Below are 21,709 nucleotides of genomic sequence, written 5' to 3'. Positions count from 1 at the left end.
TCCCCCAGAGTTCGGTTGGAGTCACTCTATAAATGTTCCCGGGAGTTTCCGAAATCCACACTCGGTGACTTCAGCTGAACAATGGTTAACATGAGCGATCACCAATCTCTACAAAAACACGCACAGACCCTGAATCCGAAACAGCCGAGGAAAAGAAATAATAAAAAGAAAAGGGTGAGTGTCATCTATTTCTCTGTTCTTGACTGTGTTATGTTGTACGTTGTGAATCTCTTGGAGACTATCCCGAGCTGTTTTTGGAATACAGTTGCTCAACTCAAGTTCCACAGGAGATTTTTTTTTTCCATTTTAACGTCGGTTTTCTTTATTTAACTCAACATTGTTTAATTATATTGACGTTAGTGTCACTCGCCACGGAATCTTCGCGGTGACAGCTGTCACTTCCTGACGATCGCCGCAACTTTGTAGCGCACGCGTGATTTTTAAATCGGATTTGTTACATCGCTCGCCTGCAGCACTTTGATCGTCAGCGGAACGCAACTTTGTATACACTTCAAGAAGCCAGACGGACGCGGTGGCGATGGACAGCCCGCAGTGTTTTTACATCGCTGAAGTGCTTTAAACGCGTTATTTCGGCGCGGGGTGTTCGCCCTTTGTTTCCTCGCTCCTGCACTTTGATTCCATGACGTCATTGGCTCGCTGTCAGTTTCGCGAAGCGCCGCTCCAGACGGGCGCGATTACAAGACAATTCGTTTAAATTACTTAAGTGACACTTATTTTAAGTAGTTTTTAAATAATCGATTTATGGTTTAGTCGCTGTTGGAGTAAACCAGACGATAAAATACACGGCACAACATTCTTAAAACGATTTATTAATAGATTAATAACAGAAAAACAATACCTTTTATGTTTTAAAAAACAGGCGTGCCTCAGGTGTCTGTGTTGGGGCTGTTTTCGTTTTCACTCAGACATCTAAAGTAGCTCGATTGTCGTTCGCTGATCATATTAATAACTCAGAAATGAGTTCTGCGGGGGTTTTTTTTCAGGCTTGGCTTGTTGAGAAACGAGTCACTGGGTTGTTTTGACTCATGAAGGGGGCGCCATCGAGCACACAATGCGCCTTTGTTTACATAAAAAATACAATGACCTAATTTTAGATGAGAGATTAATCACTGTGGGTCAGTTTTAATGAACATCTGACCAAGACTCGAAAGTCCTTTATGTTTTCCCGTTGTTCTTGTGTGTGTTCTTCTTGTTATGGCTTGTGTGTGTTTCTCATCTGAAATGTTTTGCATGAGAATGTTTTTTTATATTTTATTTTTAAGTAGTTTTGCAATAGTTTTGAAACCATGACCTGTGGCTTGAGCTGTTCCATGTTTTATTTCTCTAGAATCATTGGGACAATATACCGCCAACAACTCACATTCAAACTTGATTGTCAAGAGACATTTGAGGTGAGCATTTCTACAGCTTATATATGTTTAAATACTTATTTAATAACTAAACTTAATGATTTAGATAAAAAACAACACTAAACATACCAAAAAAAATATAGCTTTCTGAATTCATGCATGCTCTCTTTTGAAGCTCTGGGTTTGTTGTTTGTTGTGTAGTGACGCTGTTTGGCCACTATGTGTCCTTGTTGCACTCGGGGGCTGAGCAGTCAATCTTAATGTCGCGTATAATAGCGGGTCACCCAGATAAATCAGCTATTCCCAAACCCACCGGCGCAGGTGAAGCTTGACTCCGCCGGTGCACCGAAGCTCCCAGTAGACGTGCAGCGCAGTACAGCATACAGAGGTGGTTCTCCGCTTCTTTAAGACAGTCTGTTTGTTTTTTTCCCGGTCAGGTCTGGTGTGCTAGGTGTGGGAGCATATCGTGTTGTGTCTGTGGATAGCGACTGATTGGTGCGATGACTGCGGAGTGGCTGTATCCCCCTGGCGTGGGGCCGCTGTGTGGTGCAGAGTTGGAGGCGTGGTATGAAGACCTACAGGATATACTGGGCTCCGACGCGGGCGGGGCCAAAGTCACGAGAGCCCCGCCTTGCTCCGAGGTCAGTAACGTCAAACGGCGCTCAGCGGTCGCGTCCCGCAGGCTTCACAGTTCTAACGGTTTCTCTTGTTATGCAGAAGAGCCCGAGTTTCTGGATGTGTTGGAGAGCTGCTCGCTCACCTGGTTGACGGAGGGGCAGGTTTGGGGCGACGGGGTGCAACGGGTCACCGACGAGCCGCCTGTCGCCCACTCGCCGCCGCGAAAGGATGATCGGAGAGGCGGAGGCGGCTCGGAGCACACCTCGTCCGGAGGAGACCTGCTTCCGCCCGAGTTCTTCGAGCTCCTCAGCGAGGGCGGCGTCGGGTCGGTGGAGACGATGGTGAGCGGCGGGTACAACGCTTCGCATCACGCGCCTCCGTCGCCATCGGCGAGCGAGGAGGAGCTTCCGACGGTCCCGGACACATCGTCCTGCTCCTCGGAGTCCTCCTCGTCCTCCCTCAACTGCTCCCCGCCGCCGTCCCCTCCAGCGCGACCGGGAAAGAGAAAGCGGGCCGGCGACAAAGGAGGAGGCGCGCTGTGCTCCCCGTCCCCCGGGAAGAAGAGCCGACGGGAGCGCGAGCAGGAGAACGAGAGGAAGGTGCAGGAGCTGACGGATCAGAACGAGCGGCTCAAAGCCGAGATCGAGCGGCTGGGAGAGGAGGTGCAGCGGACGCGCCGGGCGCTCATCGAGAGACTCGTCAACACCAGGAGGTGAAGAGCGACAGGAGGAGCCCAGGGGCCGAAGGGAAACGAACAATTCATCTCGCGGCGACCGTGAAATGCACATTTAGAGGGAGATAAAAGACACGTGGGACGGGGGGAGAGAGAGGGTTCACTGAGCGACTCCCGCCGAGAGAGAAAGAGAAAGTCAGATTAAGCCGTAGAAAAGAAAGAATGTGGAGCCCAACCGAACACGGACCGGACTCAGCCCGAATACAGAGCAAAGAAGAAATGTGGTTTTTCATTAAGAACATAAACGATTTGTTTTTGAGTATCTTACATTTAAGTGAACATCATTTAAAGGCAAACGCTACAACGCATGTTACACTTTAACCAATTATATTACAAATCAATTAAATAATGAGCAATATCTAAATATTTTTCATAAAGAAAACGTTTTTTTTTTTTTTTTAAGATTTAAAAAAACTTTTTGCAGTAAATTAAAATTACTAATGCAATAAATTAAAGGCAAATACTACAATGTATAAATGTTACAATTGAACAAATTCCATTACCTAAGATCTGCATTATGCCAATTAAAGTATCAAAAGCAAATAAGAAATTAGATTTTTTCATGAAGAAAATAAAGCCGAATTTAAGGAAAATTCTAAAATGACTAATACAATTTTAAAAAGGATTTAAATCTGCATAAATTAAATGCAAGTAGCTCTATGATGTATAAATGTTACAAATTAGTGAATGACATTACGAATAAAGAATAAGTTGCATTAAATATCAAAAGCAAATAAGAAATGATAAATGATTTTACAAGAGCCTTTTTGCAGTAAATTAAAACGACTTTAATACAACGTTTTAAACCCGCAAAAATGAAAGACTGTAAAACAAGTACTACTGTGTTTTTAAAATGAACAAATTAAAGAATGAGATACATTTTGCATTACATTCATCAAAATGCGGCGTGTGATTAACTCTCATTAAAAAAAAATCATGTAATGCAACTAAAACGCCTTTTTTCTTTGCATTCGGGTTGTTTTTGAACGTTTTTGTGCGATTGGCTCGATAAAAGCGCTGTAAAGCACCGACGTTTATTAAACTACCCAAAGGTTAATCAACTTTCTGTGTAATTGAAAGCTGATTGTTCATCAGTGCCGAGGAAGTCTTGAGGGAATGTAGCAGAGACGACGAGAGGAAAGGCAGGAGTGCAGTAATAAAGAGAGAAGAGAGACCTGATTGTATCAGTGACGGTGATTGTAGGTGCATTTCATTGTAAGCAGCCAGTTTTCATTCACGTCTGGTGTTAATGAAGGGCTTTAACCGTGTAAATTCACTCCTAGATGACAGAGATTAGTAGCTCAGGACTGTTATTGTGAACGATTGTGAGCGTTTCTCACCATCAACCCGAGGCCTCTAAGAGTGTGTGTGTGTGTGTGTGTGTCAGATGCAATTATGAATGGATGTCCGTAGCGATTTTGCTCTCACTTTCTTCTCTTGAAACTTTTCCAGAATTTTTAGAGCTAGCAGTTTATAACACAACTCTCTGCTTCTGATCATTTCTATTTTTCTATATGTGTATCCCATAATCATCATTTACCTTGTATTGTAGTTTCCTTATCTTAGAATAAACATGCATGCCGAAATACTGTATTAGAGTAGAAACATTTTTACCTGAATTTTATTTAGCCTTACTGAATACGGAATTGTATTACACTCATTTTGTTATTAAAATCTTAAAAATGAGCCGAGTCTTCTGAGATTTTTTTTGTGTCTTTGTGTTTATTGATTGTGTGAATAAAATATGGTTGTTTTAGAGTAAAAAGAAACAGTGAGAAACACACTGATTTTATTGCATCTTAAAAAGATCATTTAGCAGACTTCATTGCATTTTAAAAAGGATAGGTTGCATTTTTATAGGAGTGGATAAATAGTGCCGTAAACCCTGAAAATATTCCTGTGTGATGGATTTTTTTTCCCCTCATGTTCACCTTTTTACTTCTGCTTTCCTTTCTGAGCGGCCGGCTCTAGGTTCTTGCCCTCCGCAAGAGAAAGTTGTTTTTTCAGTTGCAGTAATTTATCGACTTCATCGTCAATTACAGACTTGTCGGCTTTCTGGGCTTTCAGGCCTCGTACTTTATTGCCCTGAAACACACACATACACACACACACACACACACACACACACACACACACACACACAGCAATTAATCATAAACCAGCACTACTAACCGTTAAACACACCGGTGATTAACCAAAGAACACGAGCAGTTAGCATACAGCGGAATAATAAAATAAAAAAAATCACACTTTCATTTAACTCCATTAATACTTTAATAAAATGAGACAATATTGTGAAAATATTGATCACGATGTCAGTATGTTCTCAGGTCATGGCACTGTTAAAATATGGAAATAAAATGACGTCAGATTTAATCTAATGAGAGAACAAATTAATTTTAATAAAATTTGATCTTTTTTTTTTTTATGTTAATCTCAATGTGTGTTCTTGGGTTAAAAAACTAATTTATATTAGAAAGTTACAAAATATTAAATTTCTACATTTATTTTTTAGTTTGTAATAATCTGTAATATGCATGTATAATATGCAATTAATATATATATCCTGTAATTTAATCTGTAATATATATATATATATATATATATATATATATATTTTAAAAAATTATTTTTTTTTGTACAAAAAGGGCAGCGTACGGACATTCAAACGGTCAACTAGTACATTATATTATATTGAAGAACCAAAAAAATGAATGCATAAATAGTCATTTCAGTATATTTATTTGACATGTAGATGTGTGTGTGTGTTCGTACTTGTTCTGCCACTAAAGCCGTCAGCTGTTTGGCTCTCTCTGGATCTGCGTTTACATGCACCGAGGCGTCCTGCACCGCACCGGCGCTGGGTTTGGTCTCTGCTGCGCTGCTCGGAACCTAGAAACAGAAAAAAATATATATATTTCAAACAGTGCATCATGTGCATTTTTCAGAATAAAAATAAATTAATTTATTAATTAAAGCCACAAAAAAATAATACATGCATTTGTTCTTCATATGTTTTAATTAAAAAGATAATTTAGTTTAAATTTAATTATTAATAAAAACTACAAAAATACGTGCATTTGTTTTAATAAAAAATAATAATTTAATAATGATATAAAATATATTAATTATTAATCAAAAATACAAAAAGTACATGCATTTGTTTTTTATCTTTAAAATATTTATTAATTTATATGAAATACTTTAATTACTGACAAAAATAGATGCATTCATTTTTATCTTTAAAAATACAATTTAATAATTATGTGAAATATTTTAATTGCTAAAAAAACATGCATTTATTTTTATCTTTAAAAAATACAATTTAATAATTATGTCAAATATTTTAAATGCTAACTAAAATACATGCATTTATTTTTTATCTTTAAAATACAATTTAATAATTATGTGAAATATTTTAAATGCTAACAAAAATACATGCATTTATTTTTAATCTTTAAAAAATACAATTTAATAATTATATGAAATAGCTTAATTAATAAAAATACAATTGCATTTGATAATCTAATTTGTGAGAGCAAGCACACAAAGGCACACATGCATTAATACGTGTATGATATGTGTTAGTAGTCATTGAGCAGCTCTGTGAAATCATCGTTCTTAAACACATGTTAAAACGAATCTAAAATGCGGTTTGTTTTCTTTCAGATGTTTTTTTTCTCTCAGAGCAGCCAGAGGCAGATTGTGCACGAGTGACTGACAGCGCAGGGCTTTGATCCAGAGTTTGAATAAAGACATCATCACTGAATCGATTTCACAGCCGGTTCTGGTGAAAACAGAGACACAAAGCCGTGAGCACACAGAGCGTCACACGCACATCTACCGTCGCTTTAACGCTCTCCTCTTCTGGCTGACAAAGAGCAGATTAAATCACAGAATCACAGAGAAATAACATGAAAGCTGAAGCTGATCATCATCAGATCCATGAGCTCATGCTGATTTAAAATCTTACATGAGTTTCCAGTCGTGCACAAGCATTTTTAGAAATCATTTTATAGAGACGACGCTCACAAAGAGCTTTTTCTAGCTGATAAATATTGTGTTTATTGACTATGAATAAAATACGTGGTTGTAGCAGAGTAACAAAGCAGAAAAATGAAACGGGTAATGCATAAATGATCGCATTTTAAAAAGGATTTTTAGAAATAATTCTATAAAGACCAAACTCACAAAGAGCAGTTTCTAGCTGATAAAACTCTCTTTCTCTCTCTCTCTACATATGTGTGTGTGTGTGTGTGTGTTAGAGAGCGAGTGTGTGTGTGTGTTAGAGAGCGAGTGTGTGTGTTTGAGAGAGAGAGAGTGTGTGAGTGTCTGTGTGTGTGTGTTTGAGAGAGAGAGCGAGTGTGTGTGTGTGTTTGAGAGAGAGAGCGAGTGTGTGTGTGTGTGTGTGTGTTTGAGAGAGAGAGCGAGTGTGTGTGTGTGTGTGTTTGAGAGAGAGAGCGAGTGTGTGTGTGTGTGTGTGTTTGAGAGAGAGAGCGAGTGTGTGTGTGTGTGTGTGTGTGTGTGTGTGTGTGTTAGAGAGCGAGAGCGAGTGTGTGTGTTTGAGAGAGAGAGTGTGTGAGTGTTTGTGTGTGTGTGTGTGTTTGAGAGAGAGAGCGAGTGTGTGTGTGTTTGAGAAAGAGAGCGAGTGTGTGTTTGAGAGCGAGTGTGTGTGTGTGTGTGTGTGTGTGTGTGTGTGTTTGAGAAAGAGAGCGAGTGTGTGTTTGAGAGCGAGTGTGTGTGTGTGTGTGTGTGTGTGTGTGGCGCAATAGGACGGACAGAGCGAGTGTGTGTGTTTGAGAGAGAGAGTGTGTGAGTGTCTGTGTGTGTGTGTTTGAGAGAGAGAGTGTGTGAGTGTCTGTGTGTGTGTGTTTGAGAGAGAGAGCGAGTGTCTGTGTGTGTGTGTGTTTGAGAGAGAGAGCGAGTGTGTGTGTGTGTTTGAGAGAGAGAGCGAGTGTGTGTGTGTGTTTGAGAGAGAGAGCGAGTGTGTGTTTGAGAGCGAGTGTGTGTGTGTGTGTGTTTGAGAGAGAGAGCGAGTGTGTGTTTGAGAGCGAGTGTGTGTGTGTGTGTGTGTGTGTGTGTGTTTGAGAAAGAGAGCGAGTGTGCGTGTGTGTGTTTGAGAGCGAGTGTGTGTGTGTGTGTGTGTGTGTGTGTTTGAGAAAGAGAGCGAGTGTGTGTTTGAGAGCGAGTGTGTGTGTGTGTGTGTGTGTGTGTGTGTGTGTGTTTGGAAGAGAGCGAGTGTGTGTTTGAGAGCGAGTGTGTGTGTGTGTGTGTGTTTGAGAGAGAGAGCGAGTGTGTGTGTGTGTGTGTGTGTGTGTGTGTGTGTTTGAGAGAGAGAGTGTGTGAGTGTCTGTGTGTGTGTGTGTTTGAGAGAGAGAGCGAGTGTGTGTGTGAGAGCGAGTGTGTGTGTGTGTGTGTGTGTGTGTGTGTGTGTGTGTTTGAGAGAGAGAGCGAGTGTGTGTGTGTGTGTTTGAGAGAGAGAGCGAGTGTGTGTGTGTTTGAGAAAGAGAGCGAGTGTGTGTGTGAGAGCGAGTGAGTGTGTGTGTGTGTGTGTGTGTGTGTGTGTGTGTGTGTGTGTTTGAGAAAGAGAGCGAGTGTGTGTGTGTGTGAGTGTGTGTGTGTGTGTTTGAGAGAGAGAGCGAGTGTGTGTGTGTGTTTGAGAGAGAGAGCGAGTGTGTGTGTGTGTTTGAGAGAGAGAGCGAGTGTGTGTGTGTTTGAGAGAGAGAGCGAGTGTGTGTGTGTGTGTGTGTTTTGAGAGAGAGAGCGAGTGTGTGTGTGTGTGTGTGTGTTGAGAGAGAGAGAGCGAGTGTGTGTGTGTGTGTGTGTTGAGAGAGAGAGAGCGAGTGTGTGTTATATTTGTATAATTATTTTTTTAAACTATATTTTGAGAGAGAGAGCGAGTGTGTGTGTGTGTGTGTGTGTGTATATGTTGTTACTTGTTAATCAATAAATCTGTATACATTTTTATATATTTGTATAATTATTTTTGTAAACTATATGGAACTATATTTATATGTTACATAAAAAAATGAAAAATATTTTATATATATATCTGAGCATAACTAGAAATATTCATTTTGAAGTATTTTATATAATTGCTTTTTAAATTTCTAACATTTTTACACACACACATTTTTTTTTCTTTCATTTTTATAGTTTCTGCACGAGACCCCAGATTAATAATGGATGAATGTATTTTACAAACCTGTTGTCCTCCAAACCTTTTCCTCCGAACCTCAATCTGTTCGTTCTCCAACTTTTGGAACAAAGGACTGATCTGTTGGAGAGGTCGAAAAACAACAAAATAAAATTAATAATTCAAATAAAACAAAAAAATGACCTAATTTTCAGTTGTTGTTGTTTTTTTTAAATAATGCTGTACTCTCTTACACATTACGAGACCTGATATTAAACTAATACTGTAGAATGTTAATATTAAGGGAGCTGGTTTAGTACAGTGCCGATGCGATGTCCGGCGGGCAGCACCCAGATGAAGGTCCCCGTGTTCTGCAGCATGGTGCTGACGCTGGGGGGCGGAGCCTGCAGCTGGGTTTGACTGACAGCTGGCATGTACGGCTCCAGCACGGCGGACAGGAGACACGCCACGTTTACCGACACACCGGTCACCGTCCCGGCTCGCTGCCTGCGACACAAACACACACAAGCCTGTTTCTGACACCGCGTAAAAAAATTAAAAAGCTAATTGCCACTTAATATTTCACAACTTTTCATTTCTGACTTTTTTTCTCACAATTCTGAATTTATTTCTCGCAATTTTGACTTTTTATCTCGCAATTGCAAATTTTCATCACACAATTGTGAATTTATAAAACGGTCCTTGATTCTGATTGGCTGAGCCGCGTTTGAAGCTGTTGTTACTCTTCAAACAAACACCTTTGTTTACGTTTGTGTGTTGCTCGGCAACCACTTTGTTGCAACCACCACTGTTTCTGAGGAACTACGTTGTTTGGTGGAAGAATACTGTTTTTATTAATATCATGACGCTTTATTTGATCTGTTTTATTTTGTGAAAACTTAATACCTATATGGAATAACCGTTAAAAAAATGTCCCTGAGCTGTTATAAATTCACTGTAAACCACGGCTTCTTGGGGCTTATTGCTTTATTATAACTTGCAATTGCGAGTCTGTATCATGCAATTGTGAGAGAAAAAAGTCAGAATAAAAAGTGTGAGATTAAACAAAAAAAATTGCAATTACCATTTTTATTTGTTATTCAGTAGTGGAGACAAGCTTCCAAAAACTAAACAAATTCAAGTTAAAGAGAGAGAATTAATTTGTGCTCATATGTGACCCTGGAGCACAAAACCAGTCATGAGGGTCAATTTTGTGAAATTGAGATGTAGGCATCATCTGAAAGCTGAATAAATAATCTCTCCATTGATGTGTGGTTTGTTAGGAGGACAATATTTGTCTGAGATACAACTATTTGAAAATCTGGAATCTGAGGGAGCAAAAAAATCTGAATATTGAGAAAATCATCTTTAAAGTTGTTCAAATGAAGTTCTTAGCAATGCATATTACTAATCAAAAATGAAGTTTTGATATATTTACAGTAGGAAAGGTACAAAATATCTTCATGGAACATGATCTTTACTTAATATCCTAATGATTTTTGGCATAAAAGAGAAATGTATAATTTTGACTCATACAATGTATTGTTATCTATTGCTACAAATATACCCCAGAGACTTAAGACTGCTTTTGTGCTCCAGGGTCACATATAATCTCAATTAATGTTTTTTTCTCTGTACATTAATTCAGATCTTATTAAGGCGTGACCGCGTGTCACATGACTCGCCTGTCACCGTCTCCTCCTTTGATCTTCTTCCAGGGCTCGTTAAGCTGGATGTACTGATTCCCGTGACGAGAGATGTTCAGGATGCACTTCAGAGCGTCACGGATCCTGAGCAGACACACGATGAGAGTCTTACACGTGTGCATTATTACCACACAAACATGCTCATCAGAAATAAATGATATGTTTTGATTAAATATGCATATGACGCATTATCTAAGTGAATGTGCACTAATTTGCATACATTTCCAGAACAGAAATCTGAATATTGGATCATGCGAGGATCAAAATTGTTGTTTGATTTTGTTGGCATATTAAAGGTTTGTCTAGAGGGGATTTTGGATTTCTCCTTTTATCACTTCATAAATCAGAAAATACTGTCAACAGACAGAAACAAACACATTTTCACTGTGATTTTAGTAATAAAATGTTATAAATAATGCAAGTGAGATATAAACAAGTGTTCAGAATATAGATAGGAATTAAAGTGCTGCTGAAGTGGAAAAGTCGTGCACGAGCATTTTAAGAAATTATTTTATAGACATCATACTCAAACAGAGCATTTTGTAGCTGATAAAATTACATAGAAATATATGAGTGTATGCATGTACATGTTACTTGTATAAAAATGCAAAAAGTTTAACAATAAAATTATTTTTATATATTTTTAAATGTATCTTATGATATATATATATATATTTTACGTGAAAATATATTTTATATAAAATATATAAAAGTATTTTTTTAAATAACATTTTAAGAAAATTGTATATACGAGCATAACAAAATATTTTTTTATGTAATTGTTTTATACATTTCTGATTTTTTTAAAACATTTTTTCTTTCTAATATAATAAGTGCTGCTGAAGTGGAGGAAAAAATAGTTAAAAATAATTCTCAGAAACTAATTTTATAGACATCAGACTCAAAAAGAGCAGTTTCTAGCTGATAAAATTATATATAAATATGAAAGTGTGTGTGTGTGTGTGTACATATGTTGTTACTTGTATAAAATGTTTGAAAATGCAAAAGTTTAACAATAAATTTGTATCCATTTTAATATATTTTTCCATATATTTTTTTTTTTTCTTTTTTTTTTTTTTTTTTTTACTGACTTTTAAAAGTAGCTTTCTGTCCATTATTCTGAAAGAAAACAACAACAAAAAACACAACACCTAATGAAAATCAAATAGCTCCAAATCTCTAAATTGACCCGTGAAAAAAAAAACATAGTTTTTTGCCTGAAGTGACCTCTCATGATTCAAAGAATCATCTTCTACAGTGAGTTTGTGAACCACTGCCTGCTGAAATATTATAGAGCTGAGCAAAGCCGGACAAATGTAATCAGAGGCTGGAGATGGGAGCTGATCCTGACGTGACTGTGTGTGAATCTGTGAGGAACGCACCTGACTTTATCCAGCAGCTGGACGTACTGCTTGAGCTCCCAGCGGACCTGAGCGATGAGCCGCTTGTCCTCTTCATTCAGGAGCATCTCAGGAACACGACCGTCGAAGAACTTACTGACGAACATCCCGGCCCTGAGGAGAGACCCGCACAGACATATAATACTGGAGAAAGAACAGGACTCCGGTCTGCTGGTTTTAAACACATGCTGGATGGTCTGATTTCATTTATATCGCATGCGTGCTCTTGACTGTTTATGCACTTTCCTCCTGTGAAGATATTTTAATTTATTTATTGAAGTTGATTAATACATTTTATCATGTGAAGTTTCGCATCAATAATAAAAAAACAAAACCAAAGTTAATTAAACTGATGGAAAGGGGGACATCTGCACAGTTTTACATAACTGAGATACTATAGTTTTATTCATATTTTGAATCAGTTAACAAATAAACCTGATACTTGAAGTTAAACTACTTGAAAATTAGTGTGAGATAGAGAGAGAGAGAGAGAGAGAGAGAGAGAGAGAGAGAGAGAGTGTGTGTGAGAGAGAGAGAGAGTGTGTGTGTGTGTGTGTGTGTGTGTGTGTGAGAGAGAGAGTGCATGTGTGTGTGTGTGTGTGAAAGAGAGAGAGAGAGAGTGTGTGTGAGAGAGAGTTCATGTGTGTGTGTGTGTGAGAGAGAGAGACAGTGCGTGTGTGTGGTAAAAGGTAAAAAAAAGGTAAAAATGCTCATAAAAGGTAAAAATCTATTTAAACATTGTCATAGCGTCAAAATAAAAGTTCATTTTAACTTGAGTTAACTGTGACAGAAATACATTACTTAATGTAACAATAGTACTACTACTGCTAATAAAATTATTATTAAAACATTTATTTGAAAGGAATTTTACCAGTAAAATTATTTACCAGAAAAATGTAAATACACAATATTTCTGAAAAAAAAAAAAAAAAAAAAAAAAAAACACACACACACACACACACACACACACACACACACACACACACACACACACACACACACACACACACACACACACACACACACAGACACACACACACTCACATCACACAGGTGTGTTCTTTACCTTCGGCAGGTTCAGAAACAGGTGTTTAGACGAGCGGATCACCGGCGTCTCCTTGCACACCTTACACTGCGGATTCTACAGCAGAGACAGAACGAGAGTAAACTCTACTGAAATTAATACTTCTGTTCATCAAGGGCACATTCTATTCATCAAAAGTGACAGTAAAGACGTTTATAATGTTCCAGAAGATTTCTATTTCGAATAAATGCTGTGCTTTTGCTCTTTCCATTCATCTGTGAATCCTGAAAAACAACATGCATCACAGCTTCCACAAAAATATTTGTGATGATAATCAAGAAATGTTTCTTGAGCAGCAAATTGGAATATTAGAAAGATTTCTGAAGATCATGTGACACTCAAATTCAGGTTCGATCACAGAAATAAATTAGATTTTAACAGATATTCACATAGAAAACAGATATTTAAAATCTTAATATTATTTCATAATTTTTAATGTATTTTTGATCCGATAAAAGCAGCATTGGTGAGCAGAAGAGACTAATTTAAAAACCTTCATAGCTTAATTCAGCACAGAATGCACTACTCTAGAAAGCATAAAAATATGCAGCACACAAAAATACTGGGTCTTAGTTAATTTTAATGAGATCCATTTTAGATTTTTAATTAATTTCTCTCAATTCGGACAGATTTTTTGCCTCGTATTTGGTCAAAAGGAGGTGGTTTAAAGTTATATAAATATTTACAATATAAAACAATTCATATTTTGTATATATTTTTGATCAAACAAGGCGTTTTAAATAGGATTTGTTTGTTTTTATAAATATATAAAAATATTCCATATTTTTTTTAAACTTTATAAGAAGTGTAGTTCACGTTGTAATTATCTGTAATCCATTATGAATAATAATAATGTTTAATAAAGTCAAATAAAGTCCACTTTATTTATGCAGCGCTTTATACAACATCTAATGTTTGATAATGAAACCCTAGCGAGTCTGTGGAAATAATTACACACAAAAAACACTGTATTCTGACAGGAATCTCATTAATAAATTACAAAACTAAACAGATATTTATTAGCAGGATAAAGCTGTTTTTAATTGAGAATGTTCTGCCGTTTCTTTTGTTTTTTCAGCATCTCACGTCACAAAAGTAATTCCATATTTCTATACCAAACGCATCTCAAGACGTCTGTGATCAGAGAGCGTCCTCGAGCCGTACCCTGAGCTCCACAGCGTTGATCAGACGGCCACATTTGTCACACTGGTCCCCGCGGGCTTCTGGGTAACGGCAGTGAGGGCACTCGCCCTCCACGAAGCGATCGGCCAGGAAGCGCTGACAGCTTTCACAGCGCAGCTGCTCGACCGTGTCCTCCAGCAGGAAACCCCGCTCATGCAGACGCCAGAAGATGTCCTGAGCGATCCTGAGGACCACAGACAAACATTCATGGTTTTGGACAACTTTAGCCCTGCTGATACAGTTATGAGAGTTAAGATATTCTGAAAATATATTTTAACATCCAAAATCTTTCATTCAGCACTCCATCACAAACGGGCTTTCACTGTATTCTTTTATATAGTAGAATAAAATATAAAACAACAACAATCAATTCATGCATATGACATTTGTAAAAATAAATAAATAAAATAAAAATAAAATAATATAAAATGTTTCTGCTGACATATTAAACTAAATAAAATTTATTCAAACTTTAAAAAGACAAAATTGCAAAATAACAAAAGTAAAAAAAATAAATAAAAAAAAGTTTAAAATGTATTTGTTTTAAAAACTAGAGTGTACCAAAGTGCTTATGAATTTAATGATAAAATAGCATATAATAGAAAAAAAACCATTAAATTTAATTTAATTTTTAATTTATTTATAAATCAATTTAACAAAAATAGTGTACTAAAGTGCTGTACAAATTTATTATGATAAAAAACATAAAAGAAAAAAAAATTAACTAAACTAAATTCAATTAAAAATGTATTTATAAGCATACGTGTTTCAAAGTGCTCTACAGTTTTAAGATGATAAAATAATATATAAAAGATAGGAACTAAAGAAAAAAAATTCAAAAAAATTTTTTTTAGACATCTATATATCATTTATTAATATTTATTTCAGTTATAGTTTTTTTAGTACATCAGATTACAACGAGAAATTAAATAAAAAAATTTTTTTTTTTTTTTTTTCGTTTCAAATTTTTATTTTTATGGTTTTAATCTTAGTTTCGTAACACAACGAAACACTAAACATGCATCTGTGTAAAACCGTCCGGTCTTTACTCGGTCTGTCGTTCGGTGGTTGTGATCTGGAACCACTGGTAGATGTCGGCGTGGATGCAGTGATATTTGTCGCAGATCTCCTGCGGCGTCAGACCCTCCTCGCGAGCCTTGTTCTCCGTCGCCGTCCCGTACTCGTCCGTACCGCAGATGTACAGCAGATTCCAGCCGCGCAAACGACCGTATCTGCAACGAGACAGAGGAGCGTTTATATGAGAAAACATGCACCGACAGAATAAATTAAACCTCATTATTTTATTAAATAGCCATAACTTAATTTTTCCAACTGAAACCATATTGTATCTGATCAGTAACTTTATAAGTGAAAATAACATCAGCATGTTATTACTGCATTCACTCCTTTTTTATTAATAACTGAACCACACATATGATGCAAAATCTATATTTTTTTCAATAACAATGAGATTTTTTTTAAAATATATATATCATTGTATGAAGTTTATAAAAACAATCTAAGAATTATCATTAAATTCAGAGGAATTTAAAAAACTGGGGTATTGGAATGAATAGAATTTAATTAAATTCCTTTGAATTTATAACTCATGATTGCTCAAAAACAGTCCAAATTTATGGAACCTACATATTTATTTCTAACAAAACATCAAAACAACATTAATGTTAGTTTAAAACAAATTTTATAAAAAAAAGGTGATCAATTTTTCATGCCGCAATGGTTTGTCGATAGAAAACATATTCGTGTTCATCAACAAAATTCTGTCCCAAAAGTGTGTGAAATATGGGGAAAATTTATTTTACAAAATTTAACACAACTTCATAGATAATGGCACGAAAAGTATTTTTGACACTTAGTGGTGCTCCTTACACACACAGGTCAAAAATGACCAGAACATATTAAATAGTCATATCTCTTAAAAATTATTGTAAAAAATCTGAAAAAAATAATGTGTATTTTGAGGGTTTTAAAGCATTTGCAATGTTCCCTTATTAAAAACTATGCAGCTTTTAGAAATGTTTATGTATTTCTTCCGGGTCAAAACGGACCCGAGCGTTGTGAGGGTTAAATAAGAGACTGATGAATCCGGGAGCGGTGTTACCTGGCGAACACGTCAGCGCTGAGCACACAGCCGATGATGTTCAGGTGCGGCACGTTGTTGACGTACGGCAGAGCGCTGGTGAGCAGCACGTTTCTCTTTCCTTCCTGACCTTTACGACTGGTTTTGTGGTCCAGGGTCACAAATAATATGAATAATGACAAAATCACAAAACAAAAATTTAAATAAAAACTGAAAATATAAAAAAATAAAAGCGAATTCAAAAAATAAAGAATAAATACTAAAATAACACTGGTGGGATTGCTGTGCACCTGAGTGGTGTTGGTGGGACTGTCCCGGCGCTGTGTTTGTGAGGCCGGGTGTTTCTGGAGGAACGTCTTCAGGGCTTCAACACCTTTTCCCTTCAGGACTCTGTTAGCGACATCTGCAACTGACACGGCCTCCTGAAACACATCAGGTGATGCTTACGTGACGTGGTTACTTCAGAAAGGTTATTAGGGTCTTTATTGCTGTTTTTCATTAAGGAACTATGGAAACTATAGCTCATTATAGCCCATATTAATTGAATTTTACCGCCATATGTACATCAATTTGACTTGACAAGCTACTCCTAAATATATTGTAAAAAACTAAATTTTCTGTAAAGCTGCTTTGCTCGATTTGTATCGTGATAAACACTATACAAATAAACTTGAATTGAAATTGAAGCCCGTTTCTGCCACTGATTAAAAAAAAAAACAAAGTTACTACGACTAATTTTTTTTCTCGCGATACTAGCTTCTTTCTCTATATTGCGAGATGCAAATTCGCAACTGTGAGTTATAAAGTGCAATTCAATTTCTTACAAATCTGAGCTTGTATCTCACAATTGTGAGTTATGAAGTCAGAACTGTAAGATATAAACTCACAATTGCGAGAAAAAAACTCAGAATTGTGAGATAATTTTTTTTTTTTTTTTTTTTTTTTTATTCAGTGGCGGAAACGTGCTTCCATAGCAAACGGCCAAACCAACTACTAAAAATGGTTTTCGTTAATTAAAGATGAAAAACTTATATAATTTTTTTTTGTTTAATTAAAACTGTTTTTTTGGCCACTAACTAAATTAAAATAAAAAAATGACTAAACTTATAAATACTAAAAGTGCAATAAAAACAAAGTTAAGCATAAATAATAATAAAAAAGCACATTTACTTTTTTACTGAATTACTAAAATGTAAACTATAATTAAAATTAAAAGTGAAAATATTATTATTTTAATTATATATAATTATATTAATTATTATTAACTAATTATTAGCTTTCGTTTATGCACATATATATATATATAAATTAATAATATTATTTAAATTACACTACTATAATAATATTTATGTGGTATTGATGTGAATTGATGTTCTCAAATCAGCGGACTAAAGATGCTTTAAAATGCATTAATATATGTTATGTTTAATATGTTTAATATGTGTTTTTATGTTCACACGTGTCCTATTGTGTGTTGTATTACACCCTATTGCTAATTGCCTCTTGTGGGGTTAATGAAGTTGTAAACTAAACTAAATCAATTTACAGTGTCATGAAAAATAAACGCTATTTTAGCCGAGGTGTGAGTTCATGTTTTATTGTGATGTCAAAAACAAAACGTACGCGCAACCTGTGAAGTCTGATTCAGGAACTAATGACTCTTATGAACTGATTCTTTTAAAGAATCGATTAAACAGATCTGTCAGAGCGTTTACTCTCTGTTCAAAAACTCTTGACTTATAGTGTGTGTATATATATATATATATATATATATATATATATATATATATATATATATATATATATATATATAAAAATTAAAATGTAATTTATTTTAGTCATTCATCATTGCAAAAGAATCAGTCCGAGTCAGATCTGCTGTTTAGGGCGTGACGAGTGTGTTGTTGGAAATGTTTTTCTTTCTCTTTTGGTTTATTTAAGGCCTTATTCAGTGATCTGTGACACAGATGTGTGTGTTTATGATGAACTGGACTCACTGCAGTAAGGAATGATGAGGGTTTCTTGCTCAGACTCTGTTCCAGCCATTTCAGTGGCTCCTTCATCACAGCAGCCGCCTCCACTCGCTTACCCTGCAGCGCCACCATGTGGAGAGACTGCAGCACTGCAGGCTGAACACACACACACACACACACACACACACACACACACACACACACACACACACACACACACACACACAGAACAATACTATAACAACACTTGAAAAATGTCTATATTTTTATAATAGTGATAAACTAAATGTGTTTTTAATACACAATTACCGAATTTATATATTTATCATCAAATCCAATTTTTTTAATCTCATATATTTTAATCTGAATATTGTTTCTTCCACATATAGCCCCATTTTAATCAAATTCATACTTTTTAGCTGAATGATTTGTCATGATAAACAGATTTATGCTGATTCTAAGCTACATGAATACATGCATTTTGAGAAAAATTATTATTTAAATAATCATATTTAAATATAAATATATTTAAAATTATATATATATTAAAAAAAACTATATATTTTTAAATGTATTTTATATTAATTATATGAATTTTATATTAAATATATTTCATATGAATATTTAAACTTGCACATTTATCGATTTTAATATAGCTTGATCCACAGCTACTCATATTTTAACTGAATTAACTCAACTGTTTTCACAATAAACAGATTCATGATTCCAAGAATGCATTTTGAAAATATGATTTCAATGAAATCAAACAGATACAAATAGTTACTAATAAACTATTCCATGATTTTTTTGAGTGCATAAATCAGACCTGCTTTATTGATGAATGACTGACAAATATTAACACTTTAACTTCAACTCTTAAATGTTAAATCAAAATGCATGGAAATTTTAAATGCAATTCAAATGCATAAATCTTATGCATGAAATGTAACCCTTTTTGAGTGATGTAAGACATGTTGGTCACATCTAACTAACCTAAACCTGAAGCGATGGAGGGTTTTGATTGGAAGGTTGTGTAAACATGCAGATTTACAGGATGCACAAAAGAGAAACGATTCCAGAACATGTTTGTTAATCTGAATCTGAGCTAACGAGAGGCGTTTAAACTATTTTATTTGATGCATTTACTGCATAAATGTTTTTTTTTTACAGTACATGATTTCTTCTCAAGCACACTGCGCTTTATCTGTAATCTGTTGTGATCACCTAACTATAACAATATTCTGGTTAATCTTTGCGATAGTCACCTGTAAACTCGTTGCTTCCCATTCCAGCCACTGGTTAGTGCCGTCAGTTGCCTTCTGGCCGCTGATGTCGAACAGATATCTGTGCAAACATGCAAAAACACCATCATGTCTTTGTGAAACTTGTTTGACACGTTAAATTCGATATGCATGCAAAATAATGCATATATAATAATAAAAATAATGCATATATAATAATAAAAATAATGCATGCAAAATAATGCATATATAATAATAAAAATAATGCATGCAAAATAATGCATATATAATAATAAAAATAATGCATATATATAATAATAAAAATAATGCATATATATAATAATAAAAATAATGCATATATCAAAAATATAAGAAGACAAGTAATTGTCTTTTGTATGAGTTTATCTGATTATTTTTGTCAGTGTGAGACGGATGTGTAATGGTTTGTACATTAAAATAATACGATGACTGTCTCTTTCAATTCACTGCAAGCGTGCAAACAGATTAAAGTGATTATAAATTGGATCTTTAATCGATAAAATCTTCTGATAATCAACCTGTTTATCTGCATTACCTCCAAACTGGACCGACCGGCTCTGTTGTAGCTTTTTTTTTTAATGCTTTCATTTTTAAATTATAGATTCCTTTCCTTTCTCTTTTAGTCTTTAACCGCAGGTGTGTATCATTTTTCCTTAGGGGATGCATTTACATTTTATTTAGAGCCACGGTTTCGTTCTGCTTGGAATTATGAGCTGTGCATTTCCTCGAGATTAAAAACAAAATTCACCTTTTTTTGCACTACTCGCGAACTTTTATGTGAAATGAACAGCTGATTAATTGCAGGAATATCACGACCTCGGACTAGTAAAGAACTGTAAAAATGCCAACCCTCTGTTACCCTACTGAACATATTTATTAATATTTACAGTGTCATTTATTGTGTTGAATAGTGAAAATCTTACTGACCGTGCAAACAGTCATCATGCTTTTTAATTGTAAATTAACTACATTTTTAAATTGCATGCACATGCACATATATACATATATTTATTTATATATTACACATATATATACAGTAATGATTATAATGTGCACGCACTGGCAGATGCTGTTGGGGCTGAATAGATGCTGACCGTCGGGTAACAGCAGGACGGGTGACTCTGGGTGACTGAGGTGAGGGACCACTTTCTCTGAAAGACAAAAACACATAGAAACATGTAAAAAAGCTCATCTGTGAGAGATTCAAACCCATACAATGAACCACAAGAATAACATGCTACCTTGATACACACTATAGTACTGTGGTCAGGTATATAGTAACGTTACTATGATATTACATAGCTCCCATGGATCTTTTTGCTTACTGTATTCACAGACAGCTGCATGACTGAGGATAACAAACTCTTGTAAAGTCTCTCACCCTCGTCTCTGACCGCTTCTATCTCACATCACTCCAGCGCCGCCAGCGCTTTCACACACTGCGGGTTCCCGTCGGAGATATACAGCTTCATCTGACCCTCTGGCGCTTTAGGACGCTCCTGAATCAATCTACCTTCGGACTCAGAGTACAGTGAGCTCAGCCGGTGTGTGAATCGAGTATTTAAGCGGATGCAACCTGCGCGTCAAAGCGCGTGACCGCGTCAGAGGAAATTGTAGTTTTTAATTGTCGTTCGTCCATCGGAACTGCCCTGAACTCGTGCTGCGGAAGACTACGATACCCATAATGCAACAGCGCAGGCGTGACCCTTCCTTCATGGCAGCGTTAAGTGTATTGGTTAAAGAGCTGAACGCTTCAATGTGATTGGTCAACGTCGTTAACAAATCAATGCGCTTGATTATTTAATGTTTAATTTAATTTAATTAATTTTAAAGCTCATAATTGTGAGATTCACCTCTCAGTGGGATAGGAATTTGTTAATGTTTTCTAGTATACCTTTATATTTATATTTATATTTATATACTAGTCATAAAATGTAATATGACTAGTACAAATGCTAATCTTACTACAGTATTTTATTAAGTATTACACAGTATTATTTACAGTATTAATTTACAGTATTTTTATACTATTCATGTTTTAGTAAACATTTATAAGTCTTCTTTTTTAGTGCAGCATTTCAAGGTTTTTACAGTAATAATGTGGCGAATACAGATGGAAATGTTTG

The 21,709-nt window shown here is 35.8% G+C and overlaps 2 protein-coding genes across 2 annotated transcripts; one reads left to right on the top strand and one right to left on the bottom strand.

Moving 5' to 3' along the window:
- ddit3 (DNA-damage-inducible transcript 3) lies at positions 1–4,407 on the top strand. The gene is made up of 4 exons (XM_042759047.1): positions 1–174; positions 1,349–1,412; positions 1,808–2,015; positions 2,088–4,407. Exons 3-4 carry the CDS (start codon positions 1,871–1,873, stop codon positions 2,702–2,704), a joined length of 762 nt encoding a protein of 253 aa, XP_042614981.1. The 5' UTR covers positions 1–174; positions 1,349–1,412; positions 1,808–1,870; the 3' UTR covers positions 2,705–4,407.
- A 25-nt stretch (positions 4,408–4,432) lies between these two features.
- Positions 4,433–21,183, bottom strand: LOC109072622 (methionine--tRNA ligase, cytoplasmic-like). Its single transcript, XM_042759214.1, is given in 14 exon segments — positions 4,433–4,806; positions 5,497–5,613; positions 8,927–8,998; positions 9,178–9,364; positions 10,543–10,647; positions 11,946–12,077; positions 13,013–13,104; positions 14,212–14,413; positions 15,279–15,461; positions 16,352–16,752; positions 18,328–18,459; positions 19,569–19,647; positions 20,644–20,734; positions 20,965–21,183. Coding segments are annotated over 14 exon segments (2,034 nt in total). The 5' UTR covers positions 21,056–21,183; the 3' UTR covers positions 4,433–4,656.
- Between the last annotated feature and the right edge of the window lie 526 nt (positions 21,184–21,709).

The sequence above is a fragment of the Cyprinus carpio genome, chromosome A6 (genome assembly GCF_018340385.1).
Source record: "Cyprinus carpio isolate SPL01 chromosome A6, ASM1834038v1, whole genome shotgun sequence".
Lineage (NCBI taxonomy): Eukaryota > Metazoa > Chordata > Actinopteri > Cypriniformes > Cyprinidae > Cyprinus > Cyprinus carpio.
The sequence above is the reverse complement of the archived record's forward strand: the minus strand, read 5'-3'. Positions and strand labels throughout refer to the sequence as shown.

Coding starts and splice junctions, on each gene's coding strand:
- ddit3 (XM_042759047.1), top strand. CDS start 1,871: ATGACTGCGGAGTGGCTGTATCCCCCTGGCGTGGGGCCGCTGTGTGGT. Junction 2,016..2,087: donor CCCGCCTTGCTCCGAGGTCA/GTAACGTCAAAC, acceptor CTTGTTATGCAG/AAGAGCCCGAGTTTCTGGAT.